Genomic DNA, 17,646 nt, shown 5'->3' with positions numbered 1-17,646 from the left:
TTAACAGCATAAAGTTTTTGTCAATTTAATTTTATACCCTTACGCCCTGTGCTGCTGCAATGTAAAAATGTGCAGCAATTTACTGTCATAAGCGCCCTGTCACATGACACGACACCTCAAGCCACATTCTGTAAACCAATACTGAATAAGTTGTATACATCGACAGCTTGCGAATACAAACAGAACAAAAATAAATATCAAAAAGTATCTCAAAAGAGCAGTATATCAGGTACAGTAGGTATTGAAGACTTGAGTGTTTGCATATGTTTGTGTATATCATAGATACTGTAAAGCCAATGATAATCAGTGTGAATTCGATGCGATTGGAATGCAATTGTTTACTGTTGAACTGTATAGACAGAAACACTTTTCACATAAGTATTCAGACGCAAATATTTGGTCAATGCATTTGCCTTGTTGAATATGTTTAGTGTGCTAGGAATTAACTTGCTCAAACTGCTGCTTCGCCATGACAGTGGTTGACCTGAAAGACTAAAAATGACTGTAGAAGTCAACATGCAATGCAGATTTTAGCATTTTTATAAATAGTGGTCCGACACATTTCAGAAATCAAAATCAACAACTTAGCGAGAATCATTTGCGTACTTGCACAGAGTATGTTTTGAGGCTAAGTCAGTTTAAAACTTAGGAATCTCTCACCTGCTTGATTCATTGGTGGTATGCTTTAGAATTTAGCTTTGTTTTATCTTGCTCTGTAGTCCATGCAGCATATTGCAGGTCATGCTGGATTGTCAGACATTTTTTTTTCTGTTTACTTCTTAAAATCTGTTTCTTCAAGGCACAGCAAGAGAGCACGGTACAAATCACAACTCATTTACATTCAGTAAAGAAAACCCTCCACCCACCCCTTCCCTTCCAGCCCTAGAACCACTAGCAGCAAAGACCAAGAATACAAAATTTACTAAGAAAATGAAAGTGTTACAGAAGTCAGAGCAACACTTAATGGATCTAAAGACAGCTGCAGGCTGGTTTGAGCATGTAACAGAGTTAAACAACATGCAGTTGGAGACTGGAATTGAAGACTTGTGTGTAGGATCAGCCAATGACTTGCCATTTTCAGTTTGTCATAAGACTTCCTGTAAATAATTTTACAAACATATTTCATGGATTTGATTATTTTTCTAATTCTAATTTCAATGCCAAGCTCCATCAGCAACTTCAACTCATCCCTTAGTTTGTAAAAAGTAATAAACATACAATAAAAGTCAATAGCCTTAGTCAATTGGACCAGAATAGATGCTAAAATACATGATGTTTCAATTCTAAAACCACAAAATGTAAATGTTATCATGAAAAACCGCTTGGCTTAGCAAATTTAGATCTTAAATTTTCCTCTTTTGGATAATGTAAACCTAAAATGACTTACAGTTAAAATAAAACACTTTTATATTAATACACAGTGCTCCAGACGGTGACTAAAATGCGCAGCAACAATGTAAAGATAAGCTGTGAAAGGCTTCGCGCTCAAATGTGGTTTTGTCAGACAATCCTTAGAAAGTGTGCTAATATTGCATGCATTTATGGCGCAAATAGTAACATACAAGTGAAAAAAAATTTGACTAAATACGAATACTAAAACAAATCATAGTTTATATAACTCATAGTTTATAATAACTGGTATTAAATCCTGAAGTAGGAAGGTATGAACTCAATGACTTAAGTGATTCTGAACATATACTGTAGGAATTACATAATTTGTTGGCCAAAAAAGACAATGCTTATTTCTGGAAGTCAGTGGCTATTTATTTGCCTGGAGCATTAATATAAATGGTTTTTCGAGCTTTAATCTTTCTGTAATGCTCCATAGACCATATTGTAAGTGCGTTACTGTAGAAACTGAGCGAGTTCAATTTATGCCAACAAAGCTTAAGGCTTTTTGATCATCCCTTTAACATCTCATTTTTTTTTTTTTTCCAACAAACTGATTGTTTTTGCAGATATTGTTTTTTTTTCCAGTTTATTACGTAAGAACTAAATTAGACTGTATATAAGTGACTGAAAACCTCACTTTCGAATGTCCTCACATCTCTACCACAGACCAAACAACTGACTGAACTTAACGGGAAAGAAAAAAACAAACAAATTATGGAATGAGTGCCTCATTGACTTTGAAATCTACTGTAGTGCCAATTGACTGCAGTATGCACAACACGACTGCTATTGTCACTGCAAAACAAACAATACCTGGGAGTGATTGACTCTGATGCACACTGCAATAGATGTTGAGGGTGTTAATGACAGTAATAATAATCTAATAATAGTAATGCACTCTCTGCATAATGTTGCACAATTACGTACCATTGCTAAAATACAAGTACTGAATAAAAATAACAGTAATAAGCACAAACTGCAACATCAGCAAAAGGATTAATAATAAGCAAATAAGATTTGGATGTCTCAACTTTTTGGAGCTACACAACGTGACTATGCATTAAAAAAAGTACATCGAAACATCTGTTGAAATACAATGTTCCAAGCCCCAGTCAACCAAACCACCAGACACCCATTAACATCATTAGAGAGAAAAGAAAAATACAGAAGGAAGTAGAAAGCATAGTCAGAGCAAGAGAAGTGGCTGGCCTCTTTCTTCGACAGATCTTTGCTTTTATCCACTTCAGATACCTCTTTGAAAGCTCATCAAAGTCCTCCATGTCAGTGAATTCCCAACAAGCTTTTTGAAGCTGCATGGATGTCCGCAATTTGTTGTCTTTTACTGGTAAATGGAGCTTGTAGAGGAAACATTTTGCAGCATAGTGCCTCTTTATCAGCCACTAGCTAAGATAAAGCATGGGGCTTGAGCGTTAGCGAGTGGGAAATGGGGAAAGGTTGGTCACTGGAAACCCACAGGACTGTCCATGAGAGGGCTCGGGCAGCTGGGATCTGGCTCATCCTTGAGTTCAGTCTCCAAAGTTTCCTCCAGGTCCTTCTCCTCCACCCCTTCGGGGTCACGCACTGAGCTCTGGCTGTTCCCCATGGTGCCGTAGCTCTGGTGGGCTGGAGAAGGCATGGGAGTCAGGCCCAGCTCTGGCTCCAGCAAGACGGAGGCTATAAAAAGCTGAGGAAGGAAAGAACGAGAGGTGAGTAGGTGGACAACAAGAGTGTCATTATCTTAAGAGCTTCTTTTTTTGATTATGCAACATGCTACATGTGAAGTGCCTTTGACACTGTGAGTGGACGCCTTAGAGGAGATGAGAGGAGAGAGACAAATTAATTTCATAAAGAGGATTTGAAATGAGAGTGTGATGAATGAAATGAGCTGTGACAGGATGAGCAGGTACATTAGCTGTGGCTGTGGTGGAAACAGTGCTTCTTTCCGCATCAGCGAAGCCTCCTTCTGTCGTCTGATCGGACATCTGCAAAAAAACAAAACAGCAATCAGTTTTAACTGCCTGAAGATATTATTATTTTCCAACAATTAAATCTCAATTGAATTTATTTTCAAAGCCCATCTAAAATAATATAATTCCAGTGTTATCAAGGCTGCACTGTTGACAAATGCATCTAGTTCTCATAAACTTTCCTGTTTTTAAAATGTAACTTTGTTAATGTATGATTTGGGGGTATTCAAGAATGAAACAAATAAGCAACCTGTCCTCCAACCAATACGCTCGTATAGGTCTTTGTCCAAATCCCTGAAATACGAGCGTATACTACAATTGCACCCCTATTGGCAAAAGGTCGTTTTCATATTAATGTTTTGTGTAGCTCAGTTGGTAGATTATTGTGTTATACCTTGATATGTAATCATGCTATCATGGGTTTGATCCCAGGGAACAGACATACACGAAAATGTACAGTATATGCTCAATAAATCATAATTTAGCATGATTTCTGTGAGGGTTAGGTTTAGGGGTGGGGTTAGGTGTGGTCATTCGAACAAATAAGCCACCTAGTAAAATATGTAGGAAATACTGTGAGATCGGTGTAAAAAGCCCACACCATTGCATTTAAATAAACGTGCATTTTGATTGGTAATGACGTTATACGTCATTTCATAACGACAGAAGCAACGTGATTCTGTTATTATTTTTACGCTCACTAGAGGGCACTTAACTTTAAAACGTAAAATATAGGTCGTAATAAGGTGCTTGCACCTATATGGTCGTTTTTTGTTGGAGGACAGGCTCCCTGGGAATCACTGGATGCTAATAGGTGTTATTGCACGGCTCTGTGGAATACTTGGTTCTGATTGGTCAGTCACGACATTCCAAGGTATGTTATCCCTGGAAAACAACCTGTAAGAGCTAATAACACCGGTTCATCCGGGTAACAGCAGTCGGCGCTGTGCTCTTGCTTGAACAATTTTTTTTTCTTGTTGGAAGCTTTGTGTTTGTTTAGCTAAACATTAAAACTCGAAACAAAATGGTGTGCAATTATTTAATTATGTCATCCTGGTATCGCGGACTCGCTCTCGGTTCATACAAACCCTGCTGCCATTTTGCTACGATTGTTTTGTACGCTGTAATGGATTAGAGAACTAACAAACTGGTAAGGTTTTAAAACATTTTCATCTTAATTATTTTATTACCTTAATTATTTTGTGGTGAAATGTCATGTAATACGTGGTTTGACTGCACCGTTTCACTTAAATGTCCATTAAGTTTAAATTTGTTGCTTGCTCGCAACTGCTGTCTTCACAGAAGCTTTGCGTTCAAATGTTTCAACTCAAATCAATATTTCACGTCTAATTATTTACTTATGTGGCAAGTAGCCATTTAATAAGCGTGCTCCACTTCGCGTCAGAGTCCCAATCACCCTGTCGGGGTTTATTCTGCGAGAACAACTGGCTGGATGTATATTATCCCTCACATATAAATCATTCAGCAATGAAGCAAGTGACATCTTTTTCAATGGGTCATTGTATCATTCACCCAACCGATTCATTTAAAAGCACAGATTTATTTAGTAACAAAACACCACTTTGTGCTGAATGCACAATGTTAATGTTGTGTCAATTTTCATGGAATAAAGCAAAAGCAGACAATATCCTCAATATTGTGTCTAAAATTTGTTTAACTGTTGTATAGAATCAATATAACAACAATATAACAGCTCATTGTATCTAATTATATAATATAAATGTAAAATGCCCCCATGTCCTTGTTAATTTCTGAAAATGAAAAGGTGTTAAACTGTCATAATAATAATGTCACAATGCAACAGTGCATCAAGATCAAGGTTTGATCGCTGACCTGATAGCTTGTTGATCTGTCGGGTCGTAGTTTTTTCAGACAGAAGCCAAAGCAGGAGAAGGCAATACAGCACAAGAGAGTTATGAAAGTGAACAGAGTGACGGGCTGCACTGGACCTGCACGAGAGATAAACCATCAGGTTTTGTTTTTATATGGGACAGAACAGGAGACCTGATCTTGTGGTCTTGGTCTTAAGATCTCTCAAGACCACATAAACATGGCCTCGGACTGGGTCTGGGTCTCATTACTAGTCTCTTGGTTTGGGTCTGGTTTCGGAAATGTATTTTTTATATGTACTTAGACAAGACCACAGTATTGTACAGTACTGCAATTTCCAACAACAAAAAAATTACCTCAGGTCAGCAAAGTATCTTTACCATTACAGAGATTTTGCAAGGATTTTTTGACTCTAATTAGAAACTGTCAAAGTGACTTAGCATTTGAATTTATGCTGTAATAATTTCCACATTTTCTCCATTCTAGTTCATTGTAAATGGTCAGTCTGAATCTGAGCATTGGTGCTTAGATATTGGTCTGGATCTAGGCCTGGAGTGGTCTAGTCTTGTTCCAAGCTGAGGTTTTAAGGGGTCTGGTCTGGGTCTTGGAGTGACTTCTTGACTCCAAGTGAACATGTATTCTACAGTAGAACGTGAACACATGCACATGTCGGCATCAGAGTATTTGTGACCCTGGGCCACAAAACCAGTCTTAAGTCACTGGGCTATATTTGTAGCAATTGCCAAAAATACAAAAAAAAAAAAATCATTGTATGGATCAAAATGATCGATTTTTCTTTTATGCCAAAAATCATTAGGATATTAAGGAAAGATCATGTTCCATGAAGATATTTTGTAATTTCCTACTGTAAATATATCAATGCTTAATTTTTGATTAGTAATATTGCTAAGAATTCATCTCTTCAAAGGTGATTTTCTTTATATTTAGATTTTAATGGACCCTCAGATTCCAGATTTTCAAATAGTTGTATCTCAGCCAAATATTGTCTGATCCTAATAAATCATAAATCAATGGAAAACCTATTCATTCAGCCTTCAGATGACGTATACATCTCAATTTGGAAAAATTGACACTTCGAGTGTTACTCCACCCAAAATTGTTTATAGCCCCATTTTGACATATCTGAGCTGTACGCAGATGGTGTATACTCTGCGCTGCGCCCATGCACTGTTTGCTTTCAAACCAAAGCGTAAATTCATGTAAAATAACTGAAGAGCATACGCCATCTGCGTACAGCTAAGATTTGCCAAAATGTTGCTACATTTATTTGGAGAGACACAGAGGAGAGGAGATGTTGAATAAAGTTGTTAATTTAGTTTTCTTTGTGTACAAAAAGTATTGTCGTCTCTTCATAGCGTTATGGTTGAACCACTGATGGCAGATGGACTATTCCGACGATGCTTTTTAATACTTTTCTGGACCTTGACACTGTTATTTATTTGGCAGTCTATGGGACAGTCTCAAGCCTACTTGGTTTTATCCAAAATATCTTAAATTGTTTTCCAAAGATGAACAAAGCTTTGACATGTTTGGAACGAAATGGGGGTAAGTGATTAATGACTTAATTTTCATTTTGGGATGGAGTATCCCTTTTAGACTGGTTTTTCAGGTCCAGGGTCACATTTGGTTTTCATCCATAATCTATGCAGTCATTCTATTAATGTTTTAATTAATCTGAGAGGAAAGCCTTGGATTTATTTGGCACATTATCAAAAAAAAAAAAAAAAAAAAAGTACAAAAGATGTCACTGGGGCCATAACTTTTTCAATAGGTACCCTTTAGATACAAAGGTGTATCTTTTGAAAAGGTATCGACCAAGTGCAGCATTGTTGTTGTTTTTCATTTGGTCTGGTTATATTTTTAACAAATAATTTTTTTAATGCATGTACAAACTGGTGCTTTCAGAATTTTAGAGAAAATAACAGATTCTACTACAGTATCTGAAAATTTGTCCAGCCAGACATACTCAAGACCAACTGGAAACTCGTAAGACAGAGAATGGAAAAATAGATAGGTAGTGTATTTATTGCCAATTCTTGTGCCTGGCAGTCACTATGAACAGCTGTTTAATGGAAAAGAGCAGTGTGCATATTCTTGAAACATTCTTCTTTAGTGTACCACAGAAAAAACAACAGTGTTTAGAATGACATGAATGTGAATAAATCATAACAACACAGTTACATTAGGCATGCCATTTCTGTGTGAACCTACCCAGTCTGAGCACCGAGAAGAACAGCAGCCAGAACATGCAGAGAATGGGTGCCACCACCACTTGACTGATGGCGGCCGAATGGATCCGCTGGCTGAGCTTTGTGGGTAGATAGGCGTAGTAGATATTATAGCGATCTACCATGTGCTTCAGTACAAGGTACAGCAACCCTGCGAAATGAACAGAGCTGGAGTTACCAAATAATCTTTGATCTTTCTAAATTACAGTGTCCTTTTTAAAAGTGCTTTTCAGATGGCCCAGCAGCAATGCTTTGTAGGTAAAGTCATTTTGTATGAAGTTTTCCTGACCTTGTATGCTACTGCACAGGTATAATATTTATATATTTACCTGTTTACCTAGACTACACGTGAGTGCAAGTTGCCAAATGAATTCAGAACTAAGTGAAAAATCATGATGATGGATGTCAGTCTATAGTAAATAAACAGTCATGGTGTGTATTGGTGACAGAACAGGCGTGGAGTGGGCGTCTGGATCTCGGCTAGACGGGTCGGAGCGTCTGGAAGACTACAGCGGGTTCGCACCTAGCGGCCATGTCACACCGTGATACTGAGATGCTGTTGGAGATACGGCTCAGACGCCCACACACTGACTGAGGATGGGAAACGAGGTATTAGAACAGGCACGGAGGTAGAAATCAAGACTGACGGGAAAGAAAAAAGAGAGCTGTGGGTAAAAAGGAACAGAGAAAATGAGAGGAAAAGAAAAACACGACACAAGTGGTGCAAGTGGAGACAAATGGATTTGAGTGCGAATTTGGGAGCGGAAAAGAAGTACTCAAAGAAAAGTCTGTTTGTTGTTAAAATTACGCAGACTCACCAAAGGGAACAATGATGGGGCAGGTGATGCTGTAGGTCATACTGACTGAAAATATGCACATGGTCCAGGCATATTCAAGACCAAACTGAAACTCGTAGGCCTGACTCTGAGGATGAGAACGGAGAAACAGCTTGTTAGTGGATTTACTCTTATTTCTGGTGCTATGGACAGTAGTTGGATGGAAAAGAGCTGTGTGAAGATACTTCAAATTTTCTTCTTTAGATTGATAGTCTGTGCATTTGGAACGACGTGAAGGTTAATAAGAATGTTAATAAAGAACTATTACTACAGAAAAATGCTTTTTTGGGAGGAGGGGTTCTAGACAATTACTATATATTAGTGCTGTCAAACGATTAATCACGATTAATCGCATCCAAAATAAAAGTTTTGGTTTATATAATATAAGTGTGTGTGAACTGTGCATATTTATTATGTATATATAAATACACGCACATGCTAGGTTATACATTTCAAATATTTCTATAAAATATCAATTATATGAATATAAATATATGCATGGAAATACATAGAAATATTAACAAAATATATACTGTATGTGTGTGTTTATATATATATATATATATATATATATATATATATACATAATAAATATACACAGTATACACACATTTGTGAGCCTGGAGCACAAAACAACACAAAAAAACATTTTATGGGTCAAAATTATCGATTTTTATTTTGTGACAAAAATCTAATATGCTTTGCTAAGAATTCATTTGGACAACTTTAAAGGCGATTTTCGCAGTATTTAAATTTTCTTTGCACCCTCAGATTCCAGATTTTCAAATAGTTGTATCTCAGCCAATTGTCATATCCTAACAAACATAGAAAATGTATAAATCTCAATTTCAAAAAATGTACATTTAAGACCAGGGTCACATATATTATGTAAACAAAACTTTAATTTTGGATGCGATTAATCATGATTAATTGTTTCACAGCACTACTATACATGCATTATTATTTTAGTTACTTATATGTTTAATTTTACATATACATACAGAGATGCTCACATTTATTTATATTTTTAAATAAACTAATACTTTTATTCAGCTAGGTTGCATTCAATTGATCAAAAGTGTCAATATCTTTACACTGTTACACATTTGTTGTTTTTAATTGTATATATATCAAACAATATCAAGCAGCCTTTATAATATGAAATATTTCTTTAGAAGCAAATTATCATATCACTTAAGGTTCATGTGACACTAAAGATGACAGTAATGATGCTGAAAATTCAGTTGTGCTATCACAGAAATAAATAACAATTTAAACATATTAAATATACAACCATTATTTTAAATTGTAGTAATTGTATGTTTTTACCATACTTGATAAGATAAAAACGATCAAATAAACGAATCCTTCAGCTATAAGATACTGTATGGAGTCACTCACTCTTTTAACATGTATGCGTTCAGCTTTAGATTTGGCAAAGCAAAGACGCAGAGAGTACACCAGAAGAGCAGGAACACGCAGAAGCTCCATAGCCGTTCCGATCAGACTGGACGTGATCACGTAGTTCACAAAAAAAGCTCCGTTATCAGGCAAAAACACACATCTGAGGGGATAAAACAAAGTGGACATAGGTCTCAGCGAATTGTGAATCTTGCAGTTCTGATTCAGTTAGGCAGCATCTGTAGATTTAGGCAACTTACTGAAACTTGACATCTGTTTCATCCAGAAAGTGGATGTCAAAGAGCCACCTGAAGAACAAATCCAGGCTGGGGAGCAGACAAGAAGATATGTAATGTGTAATAATGCACATTATATATATATATATATATATATATATATATATATATATATATATATATATATATATATATATATACAGTGGCTAACAAAAGTATTTGGACACTTAAACTTTATTAATGGCAATATATTAGCCATTCATTTTACTAATTTGTTTTAAGGTGATTTATAGGGGTCTATAAAGTCATCTCTCCTCCAGTCCACACATTACCTACAGCAGAGTAAGCACCAGTTCATCACATTAACTATGAAAATGCTAATGCTAATGCTAATGAATAATAAATGCTAATGTTTCTTGCCAAGTGTTTGGATACTTTCTGATAGCCTTTATCTATTGTTTTATGTTGTGTGAGTTAAAACATTTGCTTGCTATAAATAAAAAAAAAACAATTTTAAAACGAAGTTCTTAAAAAACTGTATATTCTATTATAAACATGTTTTCAGTTTTTGAGTTAAATCAAATTCAACATGTTTAGGTGGTGTAACTCTCTGGAGATTGTAAAAAAGTAAATAGACTGAACTTGAAAAAAAAAAAGAAAGAAATGTTGGCATAACTGGGACATCATTGTTTATTATTGACCCACATACAGTACTGTATATAAAGGAAAAAGGTTATTCTGAGCAGAGGTGGGTAGAGTACCCAAAAACTTTACTCAAGTAAAAGTAAAAGTAATTCTAGAAATATTTACTCAAGTAAAAGTAAAAGTACTAGTCTTGAATAGTTACTTGAGTAAGAGTAAAAGAGTATCGGATAAAAAATCTACTCAAGTAGTTAGTTACTAGTTACTTTGGGTCATATATACGGAGCCTTTTTTTATATAGATATATAGACAAAAGATGTATGTAATGTATGTGTGTGTGTATAAATGTATATATTTCATCAGCCTTTAATCCAATTTATGTAATTTATTATAAAACCCTGTCTGTTTATTTAAGTAACAAATATAGGTGTCATGCCATAACATATTTTTAATACGACTGACTTTATTTTAAATGTGAATTTAACATTGAAAGTTAATGTGATATAAATATTGCTACTAATCTTTCATTGTTCAGAAAGAGAGCAAATAACATTTACATTATTAAACATAATTTTCACTGACAGTCTAGATTTCATTCACTCTCCGAAACTACCATTAAAACACTGTGAAATCAATATCTTAATTATAGATTCGTACACACATCTGCACTTTGTTGTTTCTGACGAGAGAATTCGCCAGAAAGAGGTATTCAGTAAGTGAACGAGTGAAGGAAGCACCGGCATTTCAGCGATGACTCATCGAAACACCTCTGATTGGCCATTGCATTCAAAAGCTCAACAGAACCGTGTGTGATTGGTTATAATGCGCAGCGCTGTAAAAACGCGTCTGTCTCTGGCTCAGCGCCATCAAGCGATCACAGATCTGAATTTAGCAGCTGATGATATGACTTGCTGAACGTACTCGCACTGGTGTGATTGTATTAAAATTAATAAAATCTTAATCGGCTATTCTTTGTCTTTTGGAAGCTGCATTCAACCTGTTATAAGCCACACACGTACAACAAACTAATGTCACAGTGGTATCGTGTACTGTAATCGAATGTAGCCCAAGTTATTACCTGTTAAACAGTAGACAGCACACGCGTTCATCTAATAAGGATCTCCATCGCAAGCAAAGAATAGCCTTTGCAGATTAGCTTTCAATTCAGTGCAGTTCCATAGCCCCGTTTTCAACGCTGCTAATATTCTTAAACGTTACAACTCTGAGTGAACTGCTTCAGAGCTCAGCGCGTGCAGCATGGAACTGAACGACTCCTTCAAACTGATTCATGAACCAATTCACTCGTTTGCCAATTGGTTTGATCAAGCCTTTGAACAGAATTGACTCAAAAGACTGAATCATTCGCGAATAGGCATCGCTCATTGTCCAGAGAAAAGTAGACGGCGCGTTTGGAATAAACTGAAGCATTTATTGCATTAAGATAAAGTAACGAGAGGGGCGTCGCCCACAGTAACGAAGTAAAAGTACAGATTTTTCCCAAAAAATGTACTCAAGTAAGAGTATAAAGTACCCATCTTTAAATATACTCCGAAAAGTATTCGTTACCCCGAAAAATTACTCAAGTAAATGTAACGAAGTAAATGTAACTCGTTACTACCCACCTCTGATTCTGAGACAAAATTACATGTTTCACAAAACAGTATATTACCAAAAAGGTATATTTTAGCTTGCTGTGCTTTTATTGACATGCTATTATAGCCTATAATTACTGTTTTTCAGATTATAGGATGTTTACCTGGAGAGACCCAGTGATGGTAGAATGATCACCATGAAGACAAGCAGAAAAAAGCATTTATGCATGGTGACCTGATTCTCACCGGACCTGAAAGAGACACACATAATAAGAAAATTCAACTGATTTCACCTGAACCTAAAAAAAAATGAATAAATATATGAAATAATAATAAATAAACACATTTTCAGATTTTTTACATGATGCATTATTCCTTTCTCTATCATTTTCACACCAGTTCTTCTATTCGACAGACTGTTTGTGGTTAAAGTCAACACAATTCTTGCCTCAAGTGACATATTTAATGGTTAAAAAAATGTAAATGTATTAAGTAAATATTAAAATGAGATTTTATGTTGACTTGTGTCTATGACCAGATCCTCAAGTGCTGCAGGTTCTGCAGTTGCACAGTGCAGAGGGTTTGATCCACATGAACTATAATGTGACTCTGTGAAAGACGCCGCCAGTCTGCATATGATTATTCCCTTGTTGTGATCACTATGACAACAAGCCTGGAGAGGCAAGCGGAGCGAGCAAGAGAGAGGGACAGCATGTAAACGTGTTGTGCATGGGTGGGTGGGAGACTGGGTTGGGGCTTGCTCTGCAGTTATGCAATATGTTTGTGCGCTGATATGAACATGTTTATGCAATAGATTTAAGCTGCATTGCAAATACAATTACCGATAGCAGAAACTTATACTGCATATTGGGACAGCATAATTTTGATGCAATTTTTCATGTATGTGTTGTATAACTTATTGTTCGACTAATTTTGATACATTTCTTGGTGTTGTTGTTTATTTATTTATTTTATTTTTCCATGCAATGCAATTCCATGCAAAATTGTTTTAATGAACAATCCCATTTGTGTTGATAAATGTGTATGTGTGAGGAATGTCTTCCGAAATATATTAGGAAGGGGAAAAATAACTTAGGCTGACAATGCTTCATTAATTTTTTTATGTTTATTATTTATGTGTGTATTATGCAATCTTCAAAGTTGTGAATCAAGCAACACCTTCCCCTAAATTCTCATTACAAGAATGCAAGAAAATCACATTCTGACTATTTTAATATAAATAATAACATTTTTGTTAACGTAAAAAGTTTTCATGCATTATGGTAGTATTTGTGCTGCCTTTAAAGGGTGACTTCACCCAAAAATGAAAATTTTGTCATAAATCACTTTCCCCCATGTCGTTCCAAACCTGTAAATGCTCCGTTCGTCTTCGGAACACAATTTTATGTCAATTTAAATGTTACAACTATATTAAAGAAATATTTTAAATATTTAAAATAAATTAATTAGAATGTTCTAAGTTACTAAAATAAATACATCCTAGTATAATTAGCATTAAAAAATATTAGTCAGCACAACTGTTTGCAGATAATAAAAATAATAAGAAATGTTTCTTCAGCATCAAATCTACATATGAGTTCTGAAGGGTCATGTGACACTGAAGACTGGAGTGATGATGCTTAAAAATTCAGCTCTGCCATCACAGGAATAAATTACATTTTAAAATATATTATTTAAAAATATTTCAATTTTTACTTATTTTTTATCAAATAAATACAGCATTTGTGAAAAGTCATCTAATTAAATTAAATTAAATTAATGCATTTAGCAGACGCTTTTATCCAAAGTGAGTTATAGTGCATTCAGGCTATCAACCTTTACCTATCATGTGTTCCCGGGGAACTGAACCCCTAACCTTCCGCCTGATAGAGCAATGCTCTGAGCTACAGGAACATAAGTATAATCCAGATGCATTATGATAATCAAAATCATGATGTTTTAACATATAACTGGGATCATATTAGCAACTGATTGCAACACGTTCGCATTAAATTAGTAAAAATAATAATAATAATAATAATAATAATAATAATAATGTGTTAATAACACAATAACTATTTTCATTATTATATTTCCAGTACAACCCATTCACTTTAATGTAACTGAGTAAAAAGAGCTCCCTCTTACATTGATACAGGGACTAGAAAAGTTTAAAGCATCATACCTGGTCCAGTGGTACTCAAAAAAAGATGAATAGTACACAATGAAGGGCAGGAGAATGGAAAAGGCCCACAGGAGCAGGGTGGGGAAGAACTGGGTAATTACTGGGTTCTAGACAGTAGAAGACAGTAAAAGATCAGATTCAAAACATTCGACTTCCCAAAACAGCACAAAAAAGCACTTTCAGTTTTATTTTGCACTCTAATGTGGTGTAATACAGCCGGACAGTTATAAAACGGCTTTGATGGTCACTGACCCTTAAGCTTTCAACCGGCCGGGTGACGTTGAACTTGTCCATGGTGTTTACGATGATAGCAGGGGTCGTGAGAAAGAAGAGCAAGAGGAAGAGCAGGATGTTGAGCAGGACGCAGCGGAGCCACCAGCGAGAACCACACACTGACAGATTTTCCCTGGACGAACACAGACACCAATCAACACGACAGTCTTAGCTGCAGTTACAGGACAGACAGTGTGCGCTCTCCAAGAGTAACTGAGATGTTCAGCTGCTATTACATAAACCGGAAGGTTTTTGCTGGAAAACCCAGACTAAGCTGGTCAGCTGGTCTCCAAAACTGACCAAACTGTTGTTCAGCTGGTTTAGCTAGTCAGCCATCTGGTCTTCAAGCTCAAAACTGCCCCAAACCCTTCCAAAACCAGCAGAGTGTCAGAAATCTCTCTGAAACAAGCTTAGGCTGCTTAACGCTTTTATTTTTCTATTTTGTTATTGGTGACTACGGTCAATTTTCTACTCTTGGCCCAGTAAAGCCGGACATAGGAAATAAGAAAAAAATAAAAGATTTTTTAAATTGGATTCAAAAAATTTGTTTTGTTGTGTTTTGTACATCAGGCTTTTTATATCTCATATTGTATGATACAGGAAAATATGAAACCTATGAAATGCCTAAATCTTATTCAGAGGACCAAAAAGAGCAAAAATATGATGCAGTTTATTGATATTTATATGGCCATAAAACAATATGACATTCTGATACCTTGTAATGTAAATCAGTCCGATTTTTTTAAAGTCACTCTTACGTTTACTTTATAAAATTATTAAATGTTTCACAGCAAAAGTCTTTACTAAAAGGTCTTTACTTCTAAAAGAGCTTTAACTAACAAATGTTTAAAAGACAGCGATATATATATATATATATATATATATATATTCATGTATGTACATATAAAAATGAACAATGTATTTCTACAGCATTTATTAATCTCTTTTAAGTTAAAAAAATAAGGTTCATATTAGTTCACACTTAACATATGTCAACAGATACAACTTTAAATAATAATAATAATAATAATAATAATAATAATATATGTATATATATATATGTGTGTGTGTGTGTGTTTGTGTGTGTGTGTGTGTGTGTGTTTGTGTAATAAGTTTCAAGTTCATTTTTTAACGTTGTGTTTAACATTGTGTACAACAAAAGAAAAAGAAAATTGGTAACACTTGTTAACTATTAACTATGACATTTCCCTCAATAAATTCTTAATTTGCTGCTTATTAACAGTTAGTAAGGTAGTTGTTAGGTTTAGGTATTGAGTAAGATTAGGGATGTGGAATAAGGTCATGAAGAATAAGGCATGAATATGTTCTTGATTATCACTAACACATGGCTAATATTCTAGTAATATGCATGCTAATAAGCAACTAATAGGTGTTACCTATTCTAAAGTGATACCATAACATATTTTTGGGTCACTTTAAGTAATAGCAATGCACATGAAAGGCATAACACTGAGAATGAGGTTTACATAAAATGCAAACAAATACCTTTCAAAAGTAATTGTTTCCACTGATTAATTTTCTAAAATTGCAAAACCATTTAGTCTATAAATGCCGTGGCACAAAACATCGAATTCACGGGCTACACTGAACTGGAAAACATTTACACTTCAATAAATTGTTTTAATAAGAAGCAAACATGCTACAACATTAGAGCTTATATCCATAAAAAAGAAAGTCTTGAATTCACAGACACACACACACACACACACACACTTGTCCAGTCAAGCAGAAAGACAGGCTGACACTGCCCCCCCCCCCACACACACACACACCCACACACACTCACACTCACTCAATATATGATTCTCAACACATATTATGTAAGAGATATAATGGCTTTCACAGTGGCTGTCTAGGCACACACTCAGATTGAGACTTAATTAATCCAATTTCATCTCTCGAATCCAAGTCTAATGGCCCGGAACAAAGCATGTCATGAAAAATATACATGACTTCAGCTTTCAGATCACTGTATACTTAGTAAACGTTAAATAAAACATCATATAAAACATTGTAAACCCAGATCATTTCATAGAAGCAAAAAACAACACTGCGGTTATTCCTATACTTTTTATAGTTTTTTTTTAATAGTTTCGAGATATAGTTGCTGATGTGGCTATGGATTCGACTCACCAGATGATGTCATTAGGGGCCGGGGCGTAAGAAACGCCCCACTGATGGGACTGCACCACTGTGGTGATGCTGGACTGCTGGGGTCTGAGGCGGCAGTGCGCTCGGCTGTAGTCTTTCACAATACTACACAAGCAGAAGCACAGAGATTACATGCATTTTAGCAATAAGGCACAAGAGAACATGTGAATATGTGTCTATTCAGCAGACTACTAAATTACTATAATGTGGTTTTTAACATGCTGTACAGGACCAGAATGAACTGTTTATATATATATATATATATATATATATATATATATATATATATATATATATATATATATATATATATATATATATATATATATATATATATATATATAATAACGTCTGTTTAACATATTTGATGTGCTCTATGTTTCGTATGTGTGTTGCTTACTGTTTATATGAAGCGATCATTTCATTATGGCTCAATTCATATGGATTACTTTTAAGATGTCCTTGTGAACTTTTTGAAGCTTAAAAGTTTTGGTGAACAGGAATTTCGTTGAAGGGAGAGAAATCCGTCAGATTCCATTCAAAATAGCTTCGTTTTTTTTATTAGTTTTTTTTTTTAGATGTTTTGAAGATGAAGAGAAGTCTTTTGGGTTTGGATGACAAGAGAGTGAGTAAATGTTACACTTGTTTTTGGGTGAACTATGCCTTTAATAATAATAAGTTATACTTTTTTAAATAGGAAAACATATTTCTAATTAGCATAGGATAAATCTATTTTAGATCTCAAAAATCTATTTTAGTTCTTTTTTATTATTATTATTATAAAAAAATGACCTGACAGAAATCAAACTGATGACTGATCTGACTGTACCATAAAGTAACAAACTGTACA

The 17,646-nt window shown here is 35.1% G+C and overlaps 1 protein-coding gene across 1 annotated transcript in view; it reads right to left on the bottom strand.

The window, feature by feature from the left end:
• The window catches only part of tmem63c (transmembrane protein 63C), a 60,703-nt gene continuing 43,057 nt past the window's right edge, over window positions 1–17,646 (bottom strand). Inside the window, exons 13-23 of the mRNA XM_052581297.1 lie at window positions 16,779–16,901; window positions 14,604–14,757; window positions 14,352–14,458; window positions 12,331–12,417; window positions 9,957–10,022; window positions 9,697–9,859; window positions 8,278–8,383; window positions 7,443–7,610; window positions 5,214–5,329; window positions 3,300–3,374; window positions 1–3,076 (exon numbers count right to left, since the gene is read on the bottom strand). Coding sequence (XP_052437257.1) covers window positions 2,852–3,076; window positions 3,300–3,374; window positions 5,214–5,329; window positions 7,443–7,610; window positions 8,278–8,383; window positions 9,697–9,859; window positions 9,957–10,022; window positions 12,331–12,417; window positions 14,352–14,458; window positions 14,604–14,757; window positions 16,779–16,901 — 1,390 coding nt within the window. The 3' untranslated portion in view covers window positions 1–2,851. The remainder of the gene's footprint in view (window positions 3,077–3,299; window positions 3,375–5,213; window positions 5,330–7,442; window positions 7,611–8,277; window positions 8,384–9,696; window positions 9,860–9,956; window positions 10,023–12,330; window positions 12,418–14,351; window positions 14,459–14,603; window positions 14,758–16,778; window positions 16,902–17,646) is intronic.

The sequence above is a fragment of the Carassius gibelio genome, chromosome B17, assembly GCF_023724105.1.
Source record: "Carassius gibelio isolate Cgi1373 ecotype wild population from Czech Republic chromosome B17, carGib1.2-hapl.c, whole genome shotgun sequence".
In the NCBI taxonomy this organism is placed as follows: Eukaryota; Metazoa; Chordata; class Actinopteri; order Cypriniformes; family Cyprinidae; genus Carassius; species Carassius gibelio.
This window is presented reverse-complemented; position numbering and strand designations above follow the sequence as displayed.